At 35.8% G+C, this 22,887-nt stretch overlaps 1 protein-coding gene across 1 annotated transcript in view; it reads left to right on the top strand.

The window, feature by feature from the left end:
- Positions 1-22,887, top strand: part of Negr1 (neuronal growth regulator 1) — a 781,331-nt gene that overhangs the window by 598,872 nt on the left and 159,572 nt on the right. Inside the window, exon 6 of the mRNA XM_026409921.2 lies at positions 11,553-11,704. Coding sequence (XP_026265706.1) covers positions 11,553-11,704 — 152 coding nt within the window. The remainder of the gene's footprint in view (positions 1-11,552; positions 11,705-22,887) is intronic.

Raw genomic sequence — 22,887 nt, 5'->3', positions numbered from 1 at the left:
ACCTCACAGCCAGCCCCACATTCTTTCCCTTGTATCAGCTGTCATTGTTAGTTATCTATCACTAATTAACAAAATAAACTTAAATATAATAGATTAACAGTTCCTGTGGTCAGGAATCCAGGAGTAGTTTGACTTGATGGTTATGGCTCAGGGGCTCTCAGAAGGTTGCCATCAAGAAACCACATGCCGCTGGCCATACTAAGGCCTGGTTTGGGCTAGAGGATCTGCTTCTCAGTGAGTTCATCCCATATGCCCAGCAACCTAGTCCTGGTGATAGCTGTTGGCAGGTGACCTCAGGTAATTGCCATGTGGATATCTTCATAAGGCTACCTAAATGTCTTCCTAACATGGCAATGGGCTTCCTCCAGAATTAGTGATTCCAGAGATAGCAAAGTAGAAGCTGCTTTATCTTTTATGACCTGGTCACAGAGGCATGCTGTGTTTTATATGCAATGTCTTATTGCTGCACAGGACAACTCTCTTTAGTGGGGGAGGGGACAATGCAGGGACATGAATATCAAGAGATAAGAATTATTGGATGCCATCTTCAAAGATAGTTCCTAACGTATCTCTATTATAAACTAATTGTTTTTCATATTAGAAATATCAGACATTTGATTTAGTTTATTGCATTGTTTATATAAGCATTTTGACACTGACTAAATTTATATGGTCATTATTAAAATATTACTCTTTTGAATAAGGTAGTTATTATTTAACTCTTTAATCTCTTTCAGCATACCTAGCAGCGACAGGCCCAGTAGTCTTAATTTCGCTGTCTATACATTTTAGGATTAGTAAAATCAGAGTTTGGCGATCCATTATAAGGAGTGCCAAAAATTTAACCTTTTCTCTTGAAAATAGAGAAGGTTGATAAGAAGAAATATACTCCTTATATGCAATAAAAGGACAATTCTAGAACATCCAATGTAATTTTAAGCCAAAAAAGTCTCTAATGATATAAAATCAAATTAATCTATTGCTTAATAACAGTACAGTCTAGTGGGATTAAGGTTAAACCATACATTGTAATGGATTGACATGACAAAAAGTACTTCAAAAGAGGGAGTGATGTATCACTTTGTGAAGTCAGAATCACAATCTTGTCTTAGATCAAAATGTTGCTATATGCTTATGTGGATGAATTCCCTCCTCTTCTTGATTTCATGAAATTCAAACCTGACACCTGGAAAGCTACACTTTCTGATTCCTTATGGCCAGTTTAACTGCTCCCAGTTTTTATGAGGCAGATATGATTCAGTCATTCCACAATATATAAATATATGAAAGCATCACAATGTAGCCCCCAATATATACAATAATTGCTCATCAATTAAAATAAAATGCTAACTAAATAATTAAATTTAAAATATCATTTTATTCACTTTGCCTGATCTTACACAAAGGGCCCATTATAGCAATGCATTTTGGAAATTAATTTCAACACTGCTTCTTTTCTAATCCTTCATCATAATTCAAGATAGGGATGCAAAAGTTATAAATACCATAAATAGAAATTTCTCTTATGAATGAAAAACATAATAAAACATTAAAAATTATCAATGTATTAGTCAAAAACTAACATGCATCTTAAAAATGAAATCTTGTGCATTTGATAGTATGGCAAGTATACTATCTTGACTTTTTAAGTAGCATGGTTCAAATTTAGTCCATGCATTTATAAATCATTCTTTACAAAACTTTTAGAGAAAATGTCATAACTATTTCTAATTTACCATGGTGAAAAGGGTAAGATACTTATGTATTTAAAGCCTGCATGAACAAACATACATAATATATATCAGGAGACAGTATATAGACTGGACAGGACCTACAACCAACCACATAGATGACCAGGTGAATGTGAGATTTCATGTCAGACAATGATGATTTTTTATTCCTGGCTTTACAGAGGTAATAATGTGAGATATCATAATTATGTCAGTGACCATTCCTCTCCTCCTGCCTACTCTATTTTTTTTTTTTTTGAGGGAGTACTGAGAGATTGAACCCAGGGGCATTATACTATTGAGAACATCCTCAGCCCTATTTTGTATTTTTTTGTAAACAGGATCTCACTAAGTTGTTTAGCACCTCGCTTTTGCTGAGGCTGACTTTGAACTAGTGATCCTCCTGCCTCAGCCTCCCAAGTGCTCAGATTACAGGTGGGCACCACTGCACTGCACCCGACTCCTCCTGCCTACTGTCTAGGCAGTCCATAAATTTCATCTGTTGAAGGAATTTAGTAAAGAGTGTCTTCTCTAATTAAATTTTTAAGGAAATCAGCAGAATGAATTAAAATATTTCTTTGGGTCTTCAGTTATCCTCTTTCTCATGTATTTTATTCATGTCAAAATTATCAACTCATGCCAGGCACAGTAGCACCTACCTGTAATCCCAGCAGCTTGGGAGGCTGAGGCAGGAGGATCACAAGTTGAAGGTCAGCCTCTGCAAAAGCAAGGCGCTAAGCCAATTCAGTGAGACCCTGTCTCTAAATAAAATATAAAATACGGTTGGGGACTTGGCTTAGTGGTTGAGTGCCCCAGAGTTCAACCCCTGGTACCCTCCCCCGCAAAAATTATGAACTCATCACATTTGTATAATGCACTAGGATTTTCAAAACACTGTTATATATGGTAGCTTTGCAAAATGTTTGCATTGTATATTTCACTTACAAAGAATCAACTCTTCACACCTGGGGTGCTACTTGAGAGAGGAATTAAAAAAAAAAATCATGAGAAGATAAACATGTAAAGTACCATACAGAGCACAACTTGGTGTTTTACTCAGTACCTAAGCTGGAAAAATACACATGATGGGAGGTCCATACCTTGCTGCTCTTTCAGGTGCTCCTCACTCTGATATATCTCAAATAGTGTATGCATCTCTCCCTTCCTTGTGAGAGTCTAACATTGAAGGTGTATATTTAATACCATAGTTCTAAAACAACACAACAATGTCATCTGCTCCTCAATAATGGACAAACAGTGGTCAGCAACGCTTTTTAGAGTATACCTATGAATAAGATTTAATTTAATTTAATTTTAGGAAAATTAAGAATATACACATTCTAATTTTTTTACTTATTTGTATCCTACTATATTATAAATGTTAAATGCCATACAGTATACAAAACTATAAAAATGAGATAAAATTACAGTATAAATGAACCCTTGTTATTTTCTCAAACTCTAACACATCATTTTCTACTCATTTTAGGATTTTTGCTCTCCATTTTGGAGACTGTTATAAAGTATGGTAGCTTAAAATAAGACATTTAAGAACTTTTCAAAGGCAATTTTAACAGCATGCAACTTTTACCCTACTTGCTGACTTTGCAATCTTACAACATACTTACATATCTCACCCATTCCTTGCATAATTCCAACCAGTTTATACTTAAGGAATAAGCTATCCCTAAGAATAGAATGGGAAGTAAATAAAATTTTCTGATTTCCATGTCAGGATGTCTCCTATATTTTACACTGCAACTTTGATTATACAGAAGGAACAAGAAATATATTCTATCTGTCTCTCTCTTTTCACCTTTTCATGTATAAGATCATTCTTACCAGAGTTAGAAGTTACATGTATTGATTTAGAAGGGTGTATTTTTCCTGGGCTGGGTGCTCTGACAAGCACCCTAGTTCCAGCACCTTGTGAAGCTGAGGAAAGAGAATGGGTTGAGCAACATAGTAAGTAAGACCTGGTCTAAAAAAGAAAAGAAAAGAAAAATTTCCTGCTAACTTATGATTTTACTTCTTCATTCAACAAATATGCCTTGGGCACTTATCATCTGTGAGATAATTTGAAAAATTTGAAAAGCAAATAAGTTCCTGCATTGAAGGATCAGGCATTTTTAGTGTATTTTTATGTAATGTTATGTAATGTAATGTAATGTGATTCTGATGGTATTTCATTCCTTTTAACCATCAGTGTCTTATCAGTACAAGTCTCATCATTCCCGTGGAGTTCATGGAGGTAAAGAATAAATATGCAAAGCAACTCAGAGCATTTCCTCAACTGGAAATTGGACAGCACATGTCCATATGAGATACAAATGCATATTATTATGTTTAAAATCTGGGCCAGTGAAGCAAAGAGGGAAGTGGACCAACTCCATATTGCATTCCCTGACTTAGAGAGTTTAGAATTTGTCGTAAGAATCAACAAAATGAAATAAGCACTTATTTAGAAAATCCTCAGGGAATTTTTAGTCAAGTCCTGTGAAAGTGCGCAGAAAGAAAGAGTCCCTTCAGCTCAAATCAGAGGATTAAAGAATGCTTCAGGACAAAGGTAGCTTTCTTGCTGGACACCAAATGTTGAATAATACTTTTAACCATTACAAGAGGTTGAGAATAATCATGGGCAAGGGAAGAACATGATCAATTTCAAGTGAGAATTGTATAGAGATTTTTTTTAATGCCTTAGGATGCAACATATGAATTCAGGTGTAATAAGAAGTAAGACTAGCAAGGCACCTTAGAGAAAGGCTTGAACAGTCTGAAATGTGGTAAAGCATTCAGACTGGATTCTGTGGCATTTAGAAGCTATTGAAGGGTTTCTCAAAGTAGTAAACAATGCAGTTCCTATCAGAATGTTTCTTGAGGCAATTGGGGGAATGGATGGGAGAGGTAAAAATAAAGCTCAAACTGGAGTACAGGCTGTACAACTATAAAGCAAGAGAGAGAAGTGGTAGTGTTTATTTATTTTAGTAACCATTTAGATGGGGCAAGATAATTTGAACATAATTTCAGCTTTTTATCCAAACAATACAGTGAATGGTGAGTCCATGAGGGAGGCTGAAACAAGAAAAAATGGTGTGGGAAGAACCATGATGAGTTTGATTTAGGACAGATTAGAATCCAGGTATTAATATTGTATATAGAGTCCACCAGTAAACACCTGGAATTTGGTTGCTTTCTTAAAATTTAGTGATCATTACAAATAAATATCTGACCCTATCACTTTATACATGAGGCCTGTTCATAATTCTTTACTGTCCCTGGACAGAGTTCTAACAGCACAGAATGTGGCATGGAAGGCCTTCACACTGTAGCCCCTGTTTACCTCTCTAGCTATGAATCTTGTTATTTTGCACCTCACAACTTGAACCATGGCCATAGTGAGAGAGTTTCAGTTCCCAAATTGCACATGCTTGCTTTCTTTCATGCCTCTTCACATGTTGACCCCTTTGCTTAAGAACTTTTCCACACATTCCCATCCCTGGCTCCCCTGAGCTGTCTGCCTTCACTGACTAGTCCTTTAATCTCCGTGCTGATGCTCCCTTCTCCAGGAATGCCACTCAGAGCCTTGTCTATTTGGGGAGGTAGCTCTATCAAGGCACTTATTAAACCATCCTCAGCTTCTTTTACTTGTCCCAGCTCACTTTTAAACTCTTACCTGGGAGTGAGGTTTCTCTTTGTTCACCATCCCAACACCCCAACACCTAACATAGTATTTAGCATGAATAACACACAATGTTGAAAGAATGAGTTATAGCCTCTTAATAATTATAAAGTAGAGACATTCTTATTTGAATTCAGTCTCAGATGGAAAACAAAGTATTCACACAGCTAGATCCTGTCACTTTAGACTGTGGGACATTGTAAACCCAGCATATGTTTGGGGAAAGGAAAGTGGATTCTGTCGCTCAATTCTGTCTCCCTTTATTGTAAATGTAATCTTTCCAAAATGGTTGTGTTATTATTCTGTGGGACGAAATTTGACATTAAAACCGTGGACATATTGATATTAGAAAAGCAGTTCAAGCAGAGGGGAGAAATTCAGTTGCAGGCCAGGTTGTCAGGGATACGGGAACTCACCGCAGTCAGGGGCGGCTTGTCACCTGCACTGCAGCCTTTGTTTATTCGATGTAGGGTTAAAAGGGATGATCCTCCCTCTGTGAATCAAACTGTCACAAGTAAAGCAGTCCAAAAGTCTCTTATCTAAAATTATGAATTTCATTAAAATTGATAAAATAAACAAGACATACATTTTAAATAGCTTAATAAAGTCTAGAATCATTAAAGTATCCTAATGTATTATAATAACATTAATTTATTCAAATGCACAACTAAAGATAGATACCCCTTGGGGCTAAGACAGCGATGCATGATATTCTTCAGTCTGTTCCTAGGAATAAATGATATCATATTGTTTTCAAGCCTTAAGTATCAAGCAACACAATAAACCAATAGGTTGCTATAGCAGCATGTTCACATAAATTTTCATTTCTCTCTGGTTTCCAGCAGTTCTTATTCCTCCCCCTTTTTACTCTTATTTTTCTGTTATCTACCCTGCACATCTGTGAAAAGTCTAGATGAGGTTGATAATGTGCATGTAATTGTTACTGAATTTGGCACATCTTGGAATCATGATGCCATGATCTTTTCAGTCACTCTCCAGATCTTTTCTTTAAAAATAATTTCCTGTATGCTCACTATTTAATATTTGGCTGCCATCTGAGAGGAAATGTATCTGTTCTGTCTAAGAAACAGACCCTATCATCGAACAATAATATCACCTATCATAATCTAGTGCCTCCCGCACTTGATATATATGTGCATAGATATTACACATTATATATTTTTAAAACATTCTTACATTAACATTTTGCTACTGGGTTCATTTTTCCCATTTCATAAATGAAAAAACTAAGAATTAAAATATGTAATAGCATAATACATGGAGAGTCAAGCATGCAGCACTCACTGTGTCCCTACCTATTAAGTGCCCAACACTATTATACTATGTGTTTCGAATACAACAAGTAGCAAAACCCTTTAGAAACCTTGCCATAAAGGAGTTACACTCTAATAGGGAAGATGGACATTAATCAAAAATCAACAGATATATGAAATCTTAGAACTGAAATAAGATTAGAAAGAAAAGTATTTGATATTATGCTTATGGTTTGGCCAAGTCAGACACAATGCAGTCACTCTACAGCATCACTAGAACTTGAACTTTAGACAGGATTTTAGAATTATTCTAGAATATTGCATTCTTATCCCCTAATTAAGGTTGCATTCTTTGCCATTCTTGATTACATTCAGAGTATCCACACTGAGGTGAGATGTTCCACCATGCAAATATTTAGTGAACCTGGGGAAGGGAAGCAAACCATAATAGGGTTTGATGCATAGGGTATGTGGACTGGGAGGGAAATGGAGGAGAAAGGAGAGGAAAACCCATTTTGTGCTTCTCATCTCAGGTTTCAAGAAGCCCAAAAAACTGACTCCCTAGAGGCTAATGACAGCAACTTTGAAAAGCTTTATTATAAGACATAATTAAAAACCAAGTAGTCATGAGGCCTCTGACAGATTCATCCAGATAGCTAGCTGAATTGAAGCCTTTTGTTTGTTTGACTTTCTACCCCATTACGCTCAATCCTTGGATGGAACCTCACTTTCTTGGCACAGATACCACACACAAGTTGGCTATTGAGATCCATTTTTTTTTTCTCTGCCCCGAATCAATTTTCTTAAAGAACCAAGATTTCTGACTTCTATCTCCAAATGCAAATACTCAAAACTTCAAATATCCATGTTTACTCCTTGTGATTTGAAGACTAACTGCTGTTGTGAGAGGATCCCATGGTCAGAAGACCTGCATTTCAACCTGCTAATTACCAGATGGTAAAAGATAAATTAGATTCATCTCTCTAAACTTCAGTTTCCTCATCTTTAAAACAGGACTACATAGCACCAATATTCTAGAGTCGCTGTGAAGTTTAATTGATATATACAATTGAAAATGCTTACATGTTTTCTGAATGTCAATTTCTTATAATCTTAACATTGAAAATTTTGGGGGTATAGTGCTGAAATTTTTTTTTTAGTGTTAGATAACTCCAGCCATAGTGTATTGAGAACAACTACCATTTTCCACATATAGAAAGCCTTCTTCCTCACACTGAAAAGACTAGAAATATAATTATAATGCAGAGCCTATATTGTTTATTATTATTCCTGACCCAGAAAGACAGATAGGGAACAATAATCCCAAAATGTTGAGTGAAGCTAGATTTATATATAAAATGAATAAGGTACAGAGCAGCTTCTCCATTTATTTTTGCAATCTTAACAATTGGTACTCATGGCTATGTGGTCAGATTTTCTATAGTGATGTTGCTATAGGTTCTTCTGGTCATCCTTGATAACTACAGCCTGCAGGAGATTAAGACTGTAAGCATTTCATGAGTCTGAAATGTAGTATCTCTAGTAATTAGTATGCTTTCCTTGTGCTACTTTTGACTGACACTAAAAAATATAGGGGGACTATTCTAATTCAGAGCTAGTTAGTGGGTCGGGCTGTGTCACTTATGAGCTGGCAGGATCTGCTGGCAAAGCAAATAGCCTGCAGTTTACAGATTTATGAGACATTGGCAAAAGACAAAGGAAGAAAAAGAGAAATGGTCCTCGATATGGAGACAAACTTCTATTGGTGTCAGAAAGCAGAGGACAGCAGGGTCTACAGTAATAGAAGGATCTATAGCCATATTCCCTGTGGTGAAGATGCAACAAAGAAGAGTGACCAGGTATTTCCAAGTAAGCACCACATGCTGCTAGAGAAAGGGATACCATGTCTAACTCCTAACTCAGTAGAAAAAAACATTTTTTTTTAGAAAAAAAAATAAAAGGCTATAGGACAGCATCTTTCATTCTGTAAGTCAATATGAGAATGATTCTTTTTGTAGAAAGTATCATTACTGACAGTTATCTTGGAATAATCTGTTTCAAAAAGAAATGTCATCAATTAAAGAACATTTTTATTATGTGCTTTTAATCAGATTAAGGACATACCTACTTCCAGGTGTGGCTCAAATTTCTACAACCAATAACTCAGGGTGGGTGTGTTTCTCTATAGTAAATGCCTCTTTCCATGTCTGACTCATCTGCTTGACTTTGACCTTCTCAAGGGCAGAGTTCATGTGCTGCCTGTCTAGTCCCTAATCAGTCAGCATAGAACTCATCTTTATAACAATGGAATGGATATTTTCTGAATTGATTTGAATATTTAAGAAAGTCCCAAACCCAGATCCTTTCAAGAAAATTACAGTACATCCTCTGGAGATGTACATCATCTCAGAAGTCACTTTCCCTCACAGTCAGCTTTGCAAAGGCCCTCCCAGTCCTCTAGCAGGTAAAAGTAGGGTCTTGAGTGATGTCTGAGGAGTCAGCTTTAAACTTCTCTGATAGGTAAGCTTTGGACTTCTCTGATAATCTCAGACAGGTAGTTCCCCTGAGGAAACAAAACCCTCCAAGGAAGATGTTTTTCATTTTTGTTGCCCATAATCACCTGTGTGGCTGATCTGACTAGCTGGGGTTGGAGCCCTAACTGACACTTGGTTAAAGAAACACACAGTACTGCTGGCCAGAGGTCCAAAACAGGCTTTCCCAAACAGAGCATGGATGCACTGTGTGACTCAGCAACATCTGAAGCTTTTCCTTCAGATATGTTTAAGGGCAGGGAATCAAAATCCAACTCAGAAAGAACCATTAGGAGAATAAGCCAATAGCAGGATGGAGTGTCTGAGTTTTTGGGCTAGACCCAGAGTCTAATCATTGAAGATCTGGTCAACTCCTTCTAAATTTTTTAGCACCACAGCAATCTTGTTTTTTCAGAGATGGAGCACAATAGGGGTTAGCTTTCAAGAGGGTTCCTAAGTCCTCTGGAATGTATCTATAACAGAAATGTTGGCAAATTGACTTGAGTCATAATGCTTAAGCTGGCAGGACAACAAAACTATGATTTTTATGCCTGATGTATACTTCTTAGACACAAAGTTATTAACGTAATGCACAAAATTATGCAATAAATGCTGTGGGACATTAAAGCAAAGTTTTATAGTCTTGAAATATAAGAAAGAGGAGAAAAAGCTGCCAGACTCATGATATCTGATGCCCTATTTTCTTTTATCAGAGTTGTGGATCATTAGATTTATTGCTTAAGCTGAACTTTGTTCAATATTTATTCAACTCAAAGTTCTGTTTATCTGATTAAAATTTACGTTTTCAATAAGTCAGATTCAGCTATTATATGAACTATAAGTTATTCCCAGAGTAGTCAAGTATGACTACTTATTTTAATCTGAATTTAACTATAGTATATTTTATCTAAATCCAGCTGCAAGTTACATAACACATGGCAAAGGAGTTCTCCTTACACTTTCAGGGGATGCCATTTATTAGTATCTTTGTTTAGTACTAAACTGAACACAATGAATGAAAAGGGTAATCTAGCATGACATTTGTACTATGAATTTACATAGCCCATATTGTCATCAGTACGTCTCTTTCACAATAAATCTAGGAATAGTCAGGGAAAAGTTAACATCTCATTGGCCTCCTCATTGCAGAAGAATTCATGTTTAGAGAGAAAACATCTTAAAGAGGCCACTGAAGAGGAACTTAATAACACCTGTGTTGGGAGACTATCACCTGGACTCTATTGGCCTTTGTGCTACTTTGTGCCTAAATACCACTATAAAGGACTAGGTATGATTCAAATATCAGAGAAACTATATTCACATGGTCTTACCTTTACAGGAGCTTAAAACAATTCAATTTTTTGTTTTGAAAAAAAAATACACCTTATTTACATGGAAGCTGCTGGAGGGAACAATGCAATAAAAGAATACAGAGAAGGAAGAGTCATTTAAGGAGAAACAAGAAAAAAGAGACAGGTCTTAAGGTGGGGCTGCCTAGGAGGGAGCTGGCAGAGAGAGAAAGTGTATAAGAGACAGGGAGAAGATTAAGAAAGAAGACGAAGAATGAGTGGATATGACAGGTGCTGACATGAAGCCATGCTACTTGAGAATAAGGGTCTCTGGTGCTTAGTGTGGAGAGAAGTTGTTGAGTAAGTCAGGGTAGAATCAAGTTAAATTGAATCTCATATTGAAGCCCAGAGAGGTTTAAGCACTTTCTTGGGCACATTCTGAAAACATGGTAAAGATGTGACTCAGCTTTTAAACACTATACTACTGTCTCTTCCTAGGTTTAATGTCCACCCAGGAAATTGTCCATCTGGGTGTCCCATGGCAATAGTAAAATCATGTTGATTTTGGTCTTAGAATATCATATCATAGTTGGAAGGTTAAGTTTCATGAGATTTGCCCAATTATGTTACCTGAACCAGCCTAGACACACGCTAACCAGCTTGCCTAGAAACCATCAGTTTCTAACTTAAGTGGCATCTTCTTATCTACTTCCTTTTTCTCTGTCTTGACCTTAATAGATGAGTTACTATCACTATGCTGTGTTTAATTTCCTATAAAACAAAACAGTGCATCAACGCGGCCTGTGGATATCCAAGCTCTGTTTGTTATGTAGCACAAATCATCCCACAGGAACAGTCCGAAACTGTCAGGCAGTCTCTCCTCCTTCCAGTCTACCAATGTAAGGAAAATATGATTACATTGTTATCATCTGTACGCTAACCTCAGTGTTATCAAACTGCCGATGGGTTGGCATACCTACCCCATGTAAGGTAAATGTGAAACTCATGTTCACGATACATATTTACCTAGACTTTATTTTGTCTTCTAGGCTCTTCAATGGCCAACAAGGAATTATTATTCAAAATTTTAGCACAAGATCCATTCTCACTGTTACCAACGTGACACAGGAGCACTTCGGCAACTATACTTGTGTGGCTGCCAACAAGCTCGGCACAACCAATGCGAGCCTGCCTCTTAACCGTAAGTAATACAGTGCTGAAGAAGTGCTCCCAGGGCCTCCCAGCGCCTCTACAGTGGCATAGATGAAACCTAAGAGTGGAATGTACGTTGTAGAACTCATTCTGATGTGACACATCCCTTACACACAGAAAACCTTGTCCCCAAACAATAGGGACATGTGAAATTTTGTAATTCCTATAGGAGTCTACATGTGCATAGAAAAATATCTTAGCGCTAAGGAAAAAAAATACATAAATAATAGGGCTAACAGAAATGTGACTTCTGACTGAGGACAGCTGCTTTAATAGGGTTTTGTTTGTATTATGGGTTTTTTTTTAAAATGTGTTATCTTGAAGCATAAATTATTTATGGCTTGCTTTACTCTTGGTTAGTTTTCTTTAGACATTCATCTTTGGATAGCCAGAATTTCATAAGCCATAAATAAGATGAAATAGTAAGTAAGTAATGGTGGACAAAATATTTAATCCATACAGATAACATTTTTACTCAAGCCTGTATTTTGGAATATAGCTTCAGAGCTCACTAAAACAAATATTTCATTGCTAGTGTGTGCTAGTTCCTGCAAACTAGAAATGAATAAGAGAGCAAATACAAGGACCTGTTAAAGGGAGAGAACCCGATACTGTTTTCCTCATCAATTAATTTTAGTGTGTTTTAGAAGCCAAGTAAGCAAAAAATGTTTGCAACTATAAAAATATTTCTAATTTTCAAAGTGTGTGTTTCTTAAAAAGCTCAGAGAAAACTAGAGCACCCTGTTCAATCCCACAAAGTTATCTGAATTACCCTTTTATTTATCTTTAATACTTTACAGTAACCTGACGTGTATATTTATATCAGCATCCTGTGATAGTAAGCTATCCCTGAAAAATACACATGCTCTGCAGTTCATCACAGAAATGATCTTTTCCATTTTGTAGAAACAGGGATAGAATATATAATGTTCCTACTATGGGAAATGTATTATCGTAAGTTTCATGATTTATGAACTTTGAATTGCCATGTCTTAGATATGAAATAAAATATATGAGTTTATATCACAGGGTTTTCTTTTAAATTTTAGCTTGATATTTCTTAATGTTAAATTTTGAAAGACATTGTTTGCCATGCAATAACTATAGTGTAATATGCTTGCTCTAGTGTCGTCCTTGAAAATGATTTACTTAGTATGATTATGAATAAGGGAAACCATTGAAGATGTTATAAAACAGTATGAATTCCAATTTAATATAAATATTGATACTTCTTTGGTATATTATTAATATTTTACATAGTTTAAATATTCAAGAGCCTAAAAGAATCAATGAATTTAAAAGGCTAAAAAAATTTAAGGCTTTATAACATATTAACTTTTTGCTATTTAAATTTCTAAATCACTTCCTGATTCTTCAAAACTGAAGTATTAATGAATGTGACAAATTAAGAACAAATGTCACTTATTTAAAAATGACTATTTTATTCTAACAACCTTAACATTATCATCTGAAAATAATATGCTGCCAAAAGGCTTCTAAATGTGGAATATTTAGGATGGAATCTCACAATCTCTACCACTGATTTTCTGTCCATTGAGATGCAGTACACGCCAGTAAACTTCTTTTTAAATTTTGTTAATAAAGTCAAAATGTACAAATCTTGTATGAAGTTACAAACATAGCCATGATATTTGATGAAATTCCTATTTATTTAGAACTCTCATATGCACCTTTGAAGTACTCATTGCACTAAGCATTTCTATTTGTACTATAATAATTATTGTATTTATTTTTTGTGGTGCTGGGATTAAACCCAGGGCTTCACATACACCAGGCAGGTACTCTAGCACTGGGCTATATCCCTACCCCAACTGTTATTTTTGTATAGTTTTAATCTTTCTGCCAAACCCTGAGTTCTTTGAGAAGAATCAATGTCTGATAAACAGTTTTATCTCCCCTACCAACAAGCACAGTGCTTGCTATTTAATAGGTGATTAGTAAATATTTAGTGAATAAATGAATTAAACACTAAATAGTTGAATTAATGGATTAATGAGTAAATGAAGGAGTAAACTGTGTTTCAGCAGCAGAATGTGTACTTGCAACCTCCAGAGATACAAGGCAATATCACTGTAATTACAAACAACACTTGTTAGCTTACTCTGGGTCTATTCTAATTTCTTCATGTGGATTTGTTTAATTCTCACATAATTTAAAGTTAGATTCTACAATTCCCCTCTCTCAGATAAGGAAACTTACAGAGAGAATATAAATATGGCCAAAGGCCAAGTGGTTGGTAAGTGACAAAGTGAAAACTTGAATTCTGATAGTCTGACTGCAGAGTCCAGGCTTTTAACTAATACACTTCACTCTTTATGAACATAAAACCATCAAGAAAGTCAGAGATAATTTCTATCATTTACAATATGCTCTTCAAAACGTAAATCTCTATGTATAAAATAATTGTCCTTTCTGTAGGTTTTATCAACTTTCCTTTAATAATTAGGATGTTATATAATATATGAAAATTTATTTTAAAAATAAATGTCCACATCTTCTTCCATAAGAACTCCTCTCACATTTTCAAAGTCTCTGAAGGAGAAAAGTGCTCAACCTTTAGAAAAATGATCCAACACTAGAAACAAGTCCTAAACTGATCCAACATTGACCTGTGACCTTCTAAACAACCTCTATCATTTGTTACAGGTCAATGTTTTCTATAGGTTATGGGGTGTGTAATGTTAACTTGCCCAAATTCTTGTTCAGGGAAAAGGAGGTAGACACCAAGGGACCCACCATCTGTATAGATGATGTTGTTTGGCATATGTTTTGAATAAGAAAATTTTCATGTTTTTGTGACTTGTGTCCTTGAACAGTTAATAATTCAAAGTCAGGGTAACTGGCAGTGTGGGCTACCTGCTATAATGCTGATTAGTAGCAAGCACTCAAACTCCAACAAAGTGGTAGCCACTAGGAATCAGCTGTTCATTCAAACTACTTAGGAAAAACCCTGAGACTATTACAACTATTACAATCTACTTCTGGCTTGTAATAACTCACATTTTCCAGATCATCAAAAAGATAAATGGAAAGTTGCAGGTCATAACTAAGATGATCATAAAGAAAACACAACACTTTAGAATGTGTGAATGGGGGTATGTGTGCATTTCACATAGTGAGAGTCAAGTAGGTCTTGGTTGATCACACGCCTCACACATCAGTTGTGTGTGCCTTCATGTAAGTTACCTAAAATCCAAATCTTCAGTTAACTCATTTGAAAATGGAGGGTAATAATAACAACCCCCTTTCAAGATATCAACTACTGGGGATGTTTCATTTCATACACTTATCATTCAGCCCGGGACAAAGAAAGGCATTCAATATTGTAAACCATTGTACTTGAAGTAATGTATCAGATCTAGCTTCTAATTTAATCCCATCATTTGCTTAGTGCATTAACCAGACTTTGTGGCAGTAATTCAAGATTAAATATGATACCTGCAGTGTAGCAGTTTGGATAGGAGATTCAAAGAGTAAAGGCAGAACCAACACAATTCTATTTTGAGATCCAGATAATTCATTAACTGGTAACGTGTCAAATATATATATTGACTGCCTACAATGTGCACATCACTGTGCTAGATTTTGGCCTAGAATCCCAATCTCAAGGAGTTCTCAGACATCTGAGAGGAAGGAAGGAAGAAAACAGGCAAATCTATTGCAACATAGACAATGGTACTATGCTGAGGTAGGGAAGAGGCCTAAATCTCAAGGATAATGAATGGACTCTCATCCAGAGTATCTAATATTGATATCTGAATTGTAACATCTTAGCCATTATTGTCTCATTTTTCCAAAACAGAACTTTCAATGACTCAAGGAAAGCTATAGAGAAGATGCCACATGAGCTAAGGAAATGATTGGGTTGATCCTGGGTATGAGAATGGTGTGAAAGAGTGAGGGGATGGCTAGTGTGGAACAGTTCATGTAAAGACATGTTGCGATGAAATAATGTGTTTGAAGACACAATGGTATTTCCATACGGTTAAAGAACAAGGAGAAGGAAAGTACTGAGATATGAGGTTAGACAAGTTGGCATGGATTAGGGCAAGAACTTTATTCTGGATTTGGAGAATCACTGAAAGATATGAATGATATGAATAGATTCGTTTTCTGAAAGACTTTCTTAGTCGATCTGGATGACAAATCCAGGTACTAAAACTCTGAATAATAAAAACAAAAGAAACTAAATGCACAGAAAGAAGAGCAGATGTGAGAGAGTTGAGATGGAATTAGGAGATATGCGTTGATGACCAAATTTGAGAGAACAGATAGGGAGTTGCAGGAAGCTATATAATTCCTAATGTTTAGTTGGGGTGACATTAATCCAAATAAGAACTTAAGAGAAGGATTCAGGCTTTTAGCTTTTAAAAGGAGATAGATATTGAAAGAAGAGAATAAGTTCAATTTTGGACATATCCAGTTTAAGGCAATGCCCAGTAGGTAGCTAAATGTAAAGTTCAGAATGGAAATTTGGAAGTCATCAGAATGGAGGTGGTGATTTGAATCATGTGAGTAAATCAGATTTCTCATAAAAATATGGACATGAAAAGGTGACAAAGGATAGAAATACAAATAAAGTCAGCATGGAAGAGCAGATAGAGGAGGAGGAGCATCCTCTAGAAGGATGCAGATTCGGTGTGAATGGAGATGCCAGAGGAGGTTCAGTGCTGTGGAAGGTGTGGGTGGAAACTATTTCAGGAAGGATGGTGGGGCAGCAGTGTCCTTTGCTGCATCAGGCCAGAAAAAGTCTGAAAGTCAACTTCTGCCTAACAATTGGACAGTTATTGGTGATCTGTGCCAGAGGATCTCTGTGGAAAACTGTGAGTAGAAGATAGGTTTCCATGGATTAAAGTTGAATACGTGGATGAAGAAGCAAAGAGCTAAGAAATAAACCACTCTAGGAAGGAGATGAGACCATTGCTGTGCTTAGATGCCCTGAAGCTGGTCTTCTCGGGCCACTTTGCTCATTAGCAGGTCCAGTAGCTGTGTGTGATCATGAACCTGACCTGCAGAGACACAATACTTGGGCTTCAGTTAAATAAACTTGTTCTGCCTGCTGGTTTTCCACAAGCCTTCCTCATCTCTGGCTTGTTTGCCTCTTTTCACATCTTTCTCAGGCCCTGAAGAAATTAGCAAGGCCTGTGATTTAACTCAAAGTCATCTTCAAACCCTTTCTCTTTAGGCTTTAGGTTGTAATTGTAAAAAGGACTACAATTTTTTTTTAAGTAGAAATTGTAGTGATTTCATCAGTGGAACTACTTTAAGTTACTTTAGCTAGAGTATACCTTGTCAACTAAGATAGAAGCAAAAAAAAAATGTGGAAAAATACAATAAAGCACATGGTGGAGATTTCTCATCATCTAGATCATCTGTCTAAAAAATTCTGAAGCATTTCTGCATTTAAAAAAAGTGAAAATTAGAAGTGTAAAGAGAAAGACTATTCTGCAGATCAGTGTAGATCAGCCCTCATGGCAAAAAGAAAAAGCTTTAAAAAATCATAATTGATGGTGACAATGTGCCAACTATTGAAAACTCCTTATTAAGTAAAAGTTTGAGACTCAGAGTTATTTATTTTATTGTTATTTTTCACCTATGTGTTTTGCTTCTTGAATATGAGCAACAGAATAGATGATTCTTCAATGTCTGTTTCTTTAAGAATATGAACTAAATGGTACCATCCTGCCATCTATGGGTCCAATTCATCAAATATACACCATCATTTAAGAAGGAATTCAGTACCTAAAAAACATAAAGTCATTTCTATAAGTAAAACACATTATATCTGCTTTCTTTCTTACTTTCACAAAACAACAAATATTTACATCAGAACAGTTATCCTTTAACTCACCATCTTAAGGGAAATTGGGAAGAATAATTAATTAAGAAAGAAGAGAGTTACATAAACAAAGTACACAACTTTGGCTTAATATAACCTAAGACCTGAAAAATGAAAATATCTGAAACAAATCTAGACTTAATATAAATGAAGTGTCTCCTTATAGTCCCCAAATAGATAAAATAATAGTATTGCTACAATGGGTGCATACCAAAATCCCCTTTAAGTTGTCCCCAAAAGTATGCTTTCAAATCCTTTTCTGGATTACAAGTCCTAAGGACACCATAGGGGCTTTCTGCCTTTGAGTGTATATGCATTTATCCAAAGTAACAAAGCATTTGTCACAGAATAATACACATAAAATATTACATATAAAACCTTCAAAGAACTCACCCAAACTTTGTCTTTTATCTGCCTTAGCTATGCTATGGATAAAATAATGAAGTTCTAACTTCCAGTGTTTTACAGAGTCAGTAGTATATTCTCTAGAAAATCTCTTCTTATATTAAAGAATATTTCTTCACTGCCTATTTAATTTGATACATACCTCCTCTTTTGAAAAAAAAAGTAAGTCAGTAGCTTGTATCTAAAAGGGAAATGGAAGAGGCAACCAGAGAATGTAAGAATTGGGTAATATGACAGCTTTTGCCTGTTCAGATTCAACTGATGCAAGTAAACAGTATTTGTTGACTGATTTGTTGAATCTGGAATGAACTCTACCTTTTGCAAGTAATATTTCAGGACTCTGCTAGCTTGAAATGTCCCCAGATGTTGGAAAGCTACTGTATAGGCTCTCTTGCTTTTTCTATTATAATGAACTCTGATTCTATGTGAAAGGAGATACCACAAATTTAAATGATTCATATTTTAAATCAAATCTGATATACCCTCCTGAAACTTAAAAAAGATAGGGTTTTCATTCTGGTTGAAAGAGGCAGTAATAAATTTAGATTTGGTGATTATTGACTTCCCTTGATGTTCTCATAATAAATGCTCAACAGAAATTGTTTGCAGTTGTAGGCAAATTCTGATATATTTCTGCAGGCCTATCAAATGACACACACTATCAACAGAACACTCACAGAGAAATAATTATTACTCAAATAATGAGTGTATACAAATTTGCTGAACGGAGTTTAAGTGAAGGAAGAGGATTTCCCTTTCCCCTGGAACCTGTGTGTTTTTTTGTTTTGTTTTTTTATATTTTAATTAGAGATAGGATCTCACTGAATTGCTAAGTGCCTCAATAAGTTTTTGAGGCTAGCTTTGAACTAACAATACTCCTGCTTCAGCCTGCCAAACTGCTAAGATTACAGGCGTGTGCCACCATGCCTGGCCCATGTGTATTTTTAGGAAGGTAGGTACAAAATGGTCATTATGTACCATACAGGTTTGAGATTGAAGAAGTCACAATGAGGTTCTCAAGGTCACCAAATAGCTATGAGTGAAAACCTAATACAGATGCAATCAACATTTTAGTTGCACATGTCAACTGACAGAGTTTTATAGCTAGCTAGATGGTGACTCAGATATTACTAGTTGATTTTATTTCAGCTTTTAAGAAAGCAGTGAAATCCTTTCTTCTCCCAAATGCAAACCCCTACTATTCAGTCATGAATTCACTTAACAATGGGGATGTGTTCTAAGAAAAGTATCATTAGGCAATTCTATCATTATTCCAACAACATAGAATGTACTTACTCAAACTGAGATTGTGTAGCCTAGTACACACACACACACACACACACACACACACACACACACACAGCATAGCTTATTTCTTTGGAGCCATGATGAATAAAACAGAGATTAAATCAAGTGCAAGAGAAATGAAGGATGTGATCTAGAGACACAGTCACCTGAGATGTATGAAATGCTTCTAGGGTAATGCAACACACTATTTTGCAGCTACTAGTGTTTTTTGTAAATAGAAGAAGTGCATTCTAAAATAATAAATGATAAAATGTATAGTAGAGCACATAAGCCAGTAGCATAGTCATTTATTAACATTATCAGGTATTATGTAATGTACATAATTCTATGTGCCACACTTTTATACTGTTAGTATAGTAGGTTTATTTACAGCATCTGAGTGATGCACTATGCTATGGTGTTGTGATAGCTACCATGTCACTAAACTGTAGGAATTTTTCAACTCCATTATAATCTTATGGGGCCAGCGTCTTCTTTGCAGTCCATCACTGGCTGAAAGCACATTATGCTATACACGACTGTATAACAAAGAGAGAATTGGAGATAGATCAGTTTCCTTGGAGGTAACCCTAGTAAATCTTTTTCCTCCCTATCACACTGCACAGTGACATTGAAGCCCGTCAAAGTGTCATCGAATTCCAGAGAACTAGATTGGAAAACTTGTGGGCTAGAGCAATTCTTTCACTTTACTAGGTGAGGAAACTGAAGCCCCAAAGCTTTGAGTCAAGCAAAGCTGAGTTGAAACCATAATCCCACCTGAGGGATTCTGAATGGTTCTCTCAGTCTCAATATTTGAGCTTTACTTACCTTCCTTATAAAATAGAGAAGCATACTTTATATTTAGGGGTTTCCATGAAGATGAAATGAGATAGGACATACTAAATGGCCAATATGGGGCCTAATCCAAAACAAGTTCCCATTAAATGTTAGTTTCCTTTTCTTTCTGATATTATATACAACCTAAATGTTGAGTAATAGTCACAAGCAGGCTTACTTCCACATAACCCGAATAACTTTATAACCATATTTCACTGTATATCCAAATTAACAGCATTTATTCTTTGATTCATTTCTTTATCTACCTCTATATATGGTTATGAAACTGTCTTTTTTATTAGAATTTTTAATTAAATCAGCCATGCACATAAACATTCATTTGTAATGAGTGAAAAAAAATGTGCAGGTTGATAGAGAAGGTTGTAAAAGATTAATTACTCTGCTGTTGTGTTTCTCTCAGGTTAAGAGGCAATTTGACAGCTGCATCTTCAAGCTTCTCGTGCTGCCTGTACATCCCCATAGCTGAAGGGTCAGTAAATACCAAAGGGAGAAGGGAACTTTGGTATTTGCTGTTGTTGATCAGCCTTGGAATGCTACAAGCTTATGGGAATTAGGTACCAAAAATATATAGAAAGATCAAATTTAGACATAAGATTTTACCAAGAGCTCTAGCCTTGGAGTCTGACCTTAAATTGAAAGGTCCTCAGCACTTTACTCTCTGACCTGAGTTTACTTATCTATGAAATTAGAAGACTAGAATAACTGAACTCTAAGTTCTCTTTCAGCTGTACTGCCTTAAGATCCTAAAAAATCTATATAGTTAAGAAAGAAAAATAGTGGTGAGTATATATGTACGTATACATATGCATATATTATTTTAAAAGTTACACTTACTCAAAAAACTAAAAAGGCTAGAAATATATTCCCTTCTGTACAATTTTGTCATTGAACTCAATATTATTTTTTATTGACAGAAAAAAAAAAAACGTATTTTAATATATTTGGCTTTGCGGTGAGTTTCCATAAAGTTTCGTTCAAAAACACTGCTGGCCTAATCATTTTGTCATCTCTACAAAGAATTTTTCTCCCCAGGGAAATTTCCTTTATGTTCTCAGTTTCAATTCTGTTGGTCAGCAACCTATGGAAAGGCACTAGGAATTGACCTTCTTGCTTGCTGTTTTATTTCACAGCCCTAACCCTATAATAAATTAGGTCAAATATAACTTTGTGTGCATGGCGCTTTGGCTGTTAGGGCTTTATAAAAATGAAAACATGCCAATATTCTCAGCCTAAAGAAAATGTGTTAGCAGACACTTCCTTCAATAATACCATTCCCAGTCATGTCTCTGGGAGAGCTTATGAGGATGTCCTCTTAGAGATTCCCTTCCCATTATTTCTGAGAAGTCTCTTTACACATGTACTGTTTTCCTTATAGCTGTGAGGAGATCTGAAGCATGCTCTAGTGATTTGAGCACATAAGAAGGTGGTGAAGTCTAAGCTACCCTCTCCCCCTTTTGTACTTAGATTTCTTTCTCTGAAAAACGGAAATGTGGCCCTTAATAAAAGACCCAAGGATGTGCATGGGGAAAAAAAAACATTATTACAAAATGCTGGGCGTCATAATTATTAAACTTCCCATTTCTCCTTAGTTAGTATAAAGCATAATTAATGGAGTGTCCCACCAAAAGAGAAAGTTAAGTGAAGTTGGCACTTTCTTTTTCTTTCTTTCTTTTTTTTTTTTTTTTTGCCATTTTGATGTTCCAGATAAAGGCAGAAGAGGAGGAATTGACTGTGAAAGCAATGATATTTCAGTGGGCCACACTTTCTCTAAAGCACTGTAAATTCAGTTTTAGTATCCATAAAACTGCTGGGGAAGAGACTAAAAATGGCATGTCCTCATTGAATGTGTCTATTCAGCATGGGACGGATTTCCTTATAAGTGTAATTCAATTGGGATCCCTCTATAGAGATACAAATTAGCTATCTGCCCAGTATATACTTAAATAAAATTAGAATAAATCAAGCAAGACTTGCTGTGTGGAAATGTTATTTCACCTATGCTGTAGCCAGACATTTATAAGAGGCTGGATTTTTCCCAATTTTACCTTTTTTTTTTTTTTCCCAGCCGTCTTTGCATTTCAGCAGTTATAAGGCAAAGAGGCAATTTGAGTTGCCTAGCTCTAAAATGTGATTTTAGATAGCTGCATACTCTTCAGTTCCTTCTTTGATTTTTGAAAATCAGTCCAATTAGTGCACATGTGGAGCTGCCTAATTAGTGAGGCAGATCATAATTCTTGTCAAAGAACCATTCGGGTCACTACTGAGTCCACTTAGAGGGAATCACAAGTTCCCTGAAATACTTCATAAGACAAGACAGCTTATTTCCCTAAAACTGACAGAATACTAGTATGTACTCTAAGCAATAGTGGATTTTACTATAGGGAAATTAGTATTTTCTCAAAAAAATGTCATCATCCTTGGGAGGGCTATGGTTTGGAATATAACAGCATGTTTACAAAATTGTAGCAAAGTGCTGTTTATAACCTGAGTAATATTAATTGAGTAAACACATTTTTAGAAAGACTTGTATAAGCAGTTGATGCACAACAACTCCACAGGCTTAGAAGGTAAGTTGAAAGGGTTTATTTCCCACAAGCTAGCATCTTGCCTGTTGGAGATCATATTTGACATCGTTTCTTACATCCATTTTGCTTCACGTTGCAGAAACACCTGTATTTTTCCAACAGTCCTCCTGCCAACCTCACCTGAGAGAATGGGCCTCATGTGATGCAATAATTTTACACTGCCACATGGTACCGTCG

This window comes from Urocitellus parryii, chromosome 11, assembly GCF_045843805.1.
Source record: "Urocitellus parryii isolate mUroPar1 chromosome 11, mUroPar1.hap1, whole genome shotgun sequence".
NCBI lineage: Eukaryota > Metazoa > Chordata > Mammalia > Rodentia > Sciuridae > Urocitellus > Urocitellus parryii.
The sequence above is the reverse complement of the archived record's forward strand: the minus strand, read 5'-3'. Positions and strand labels throughout refer to the sequence as shown.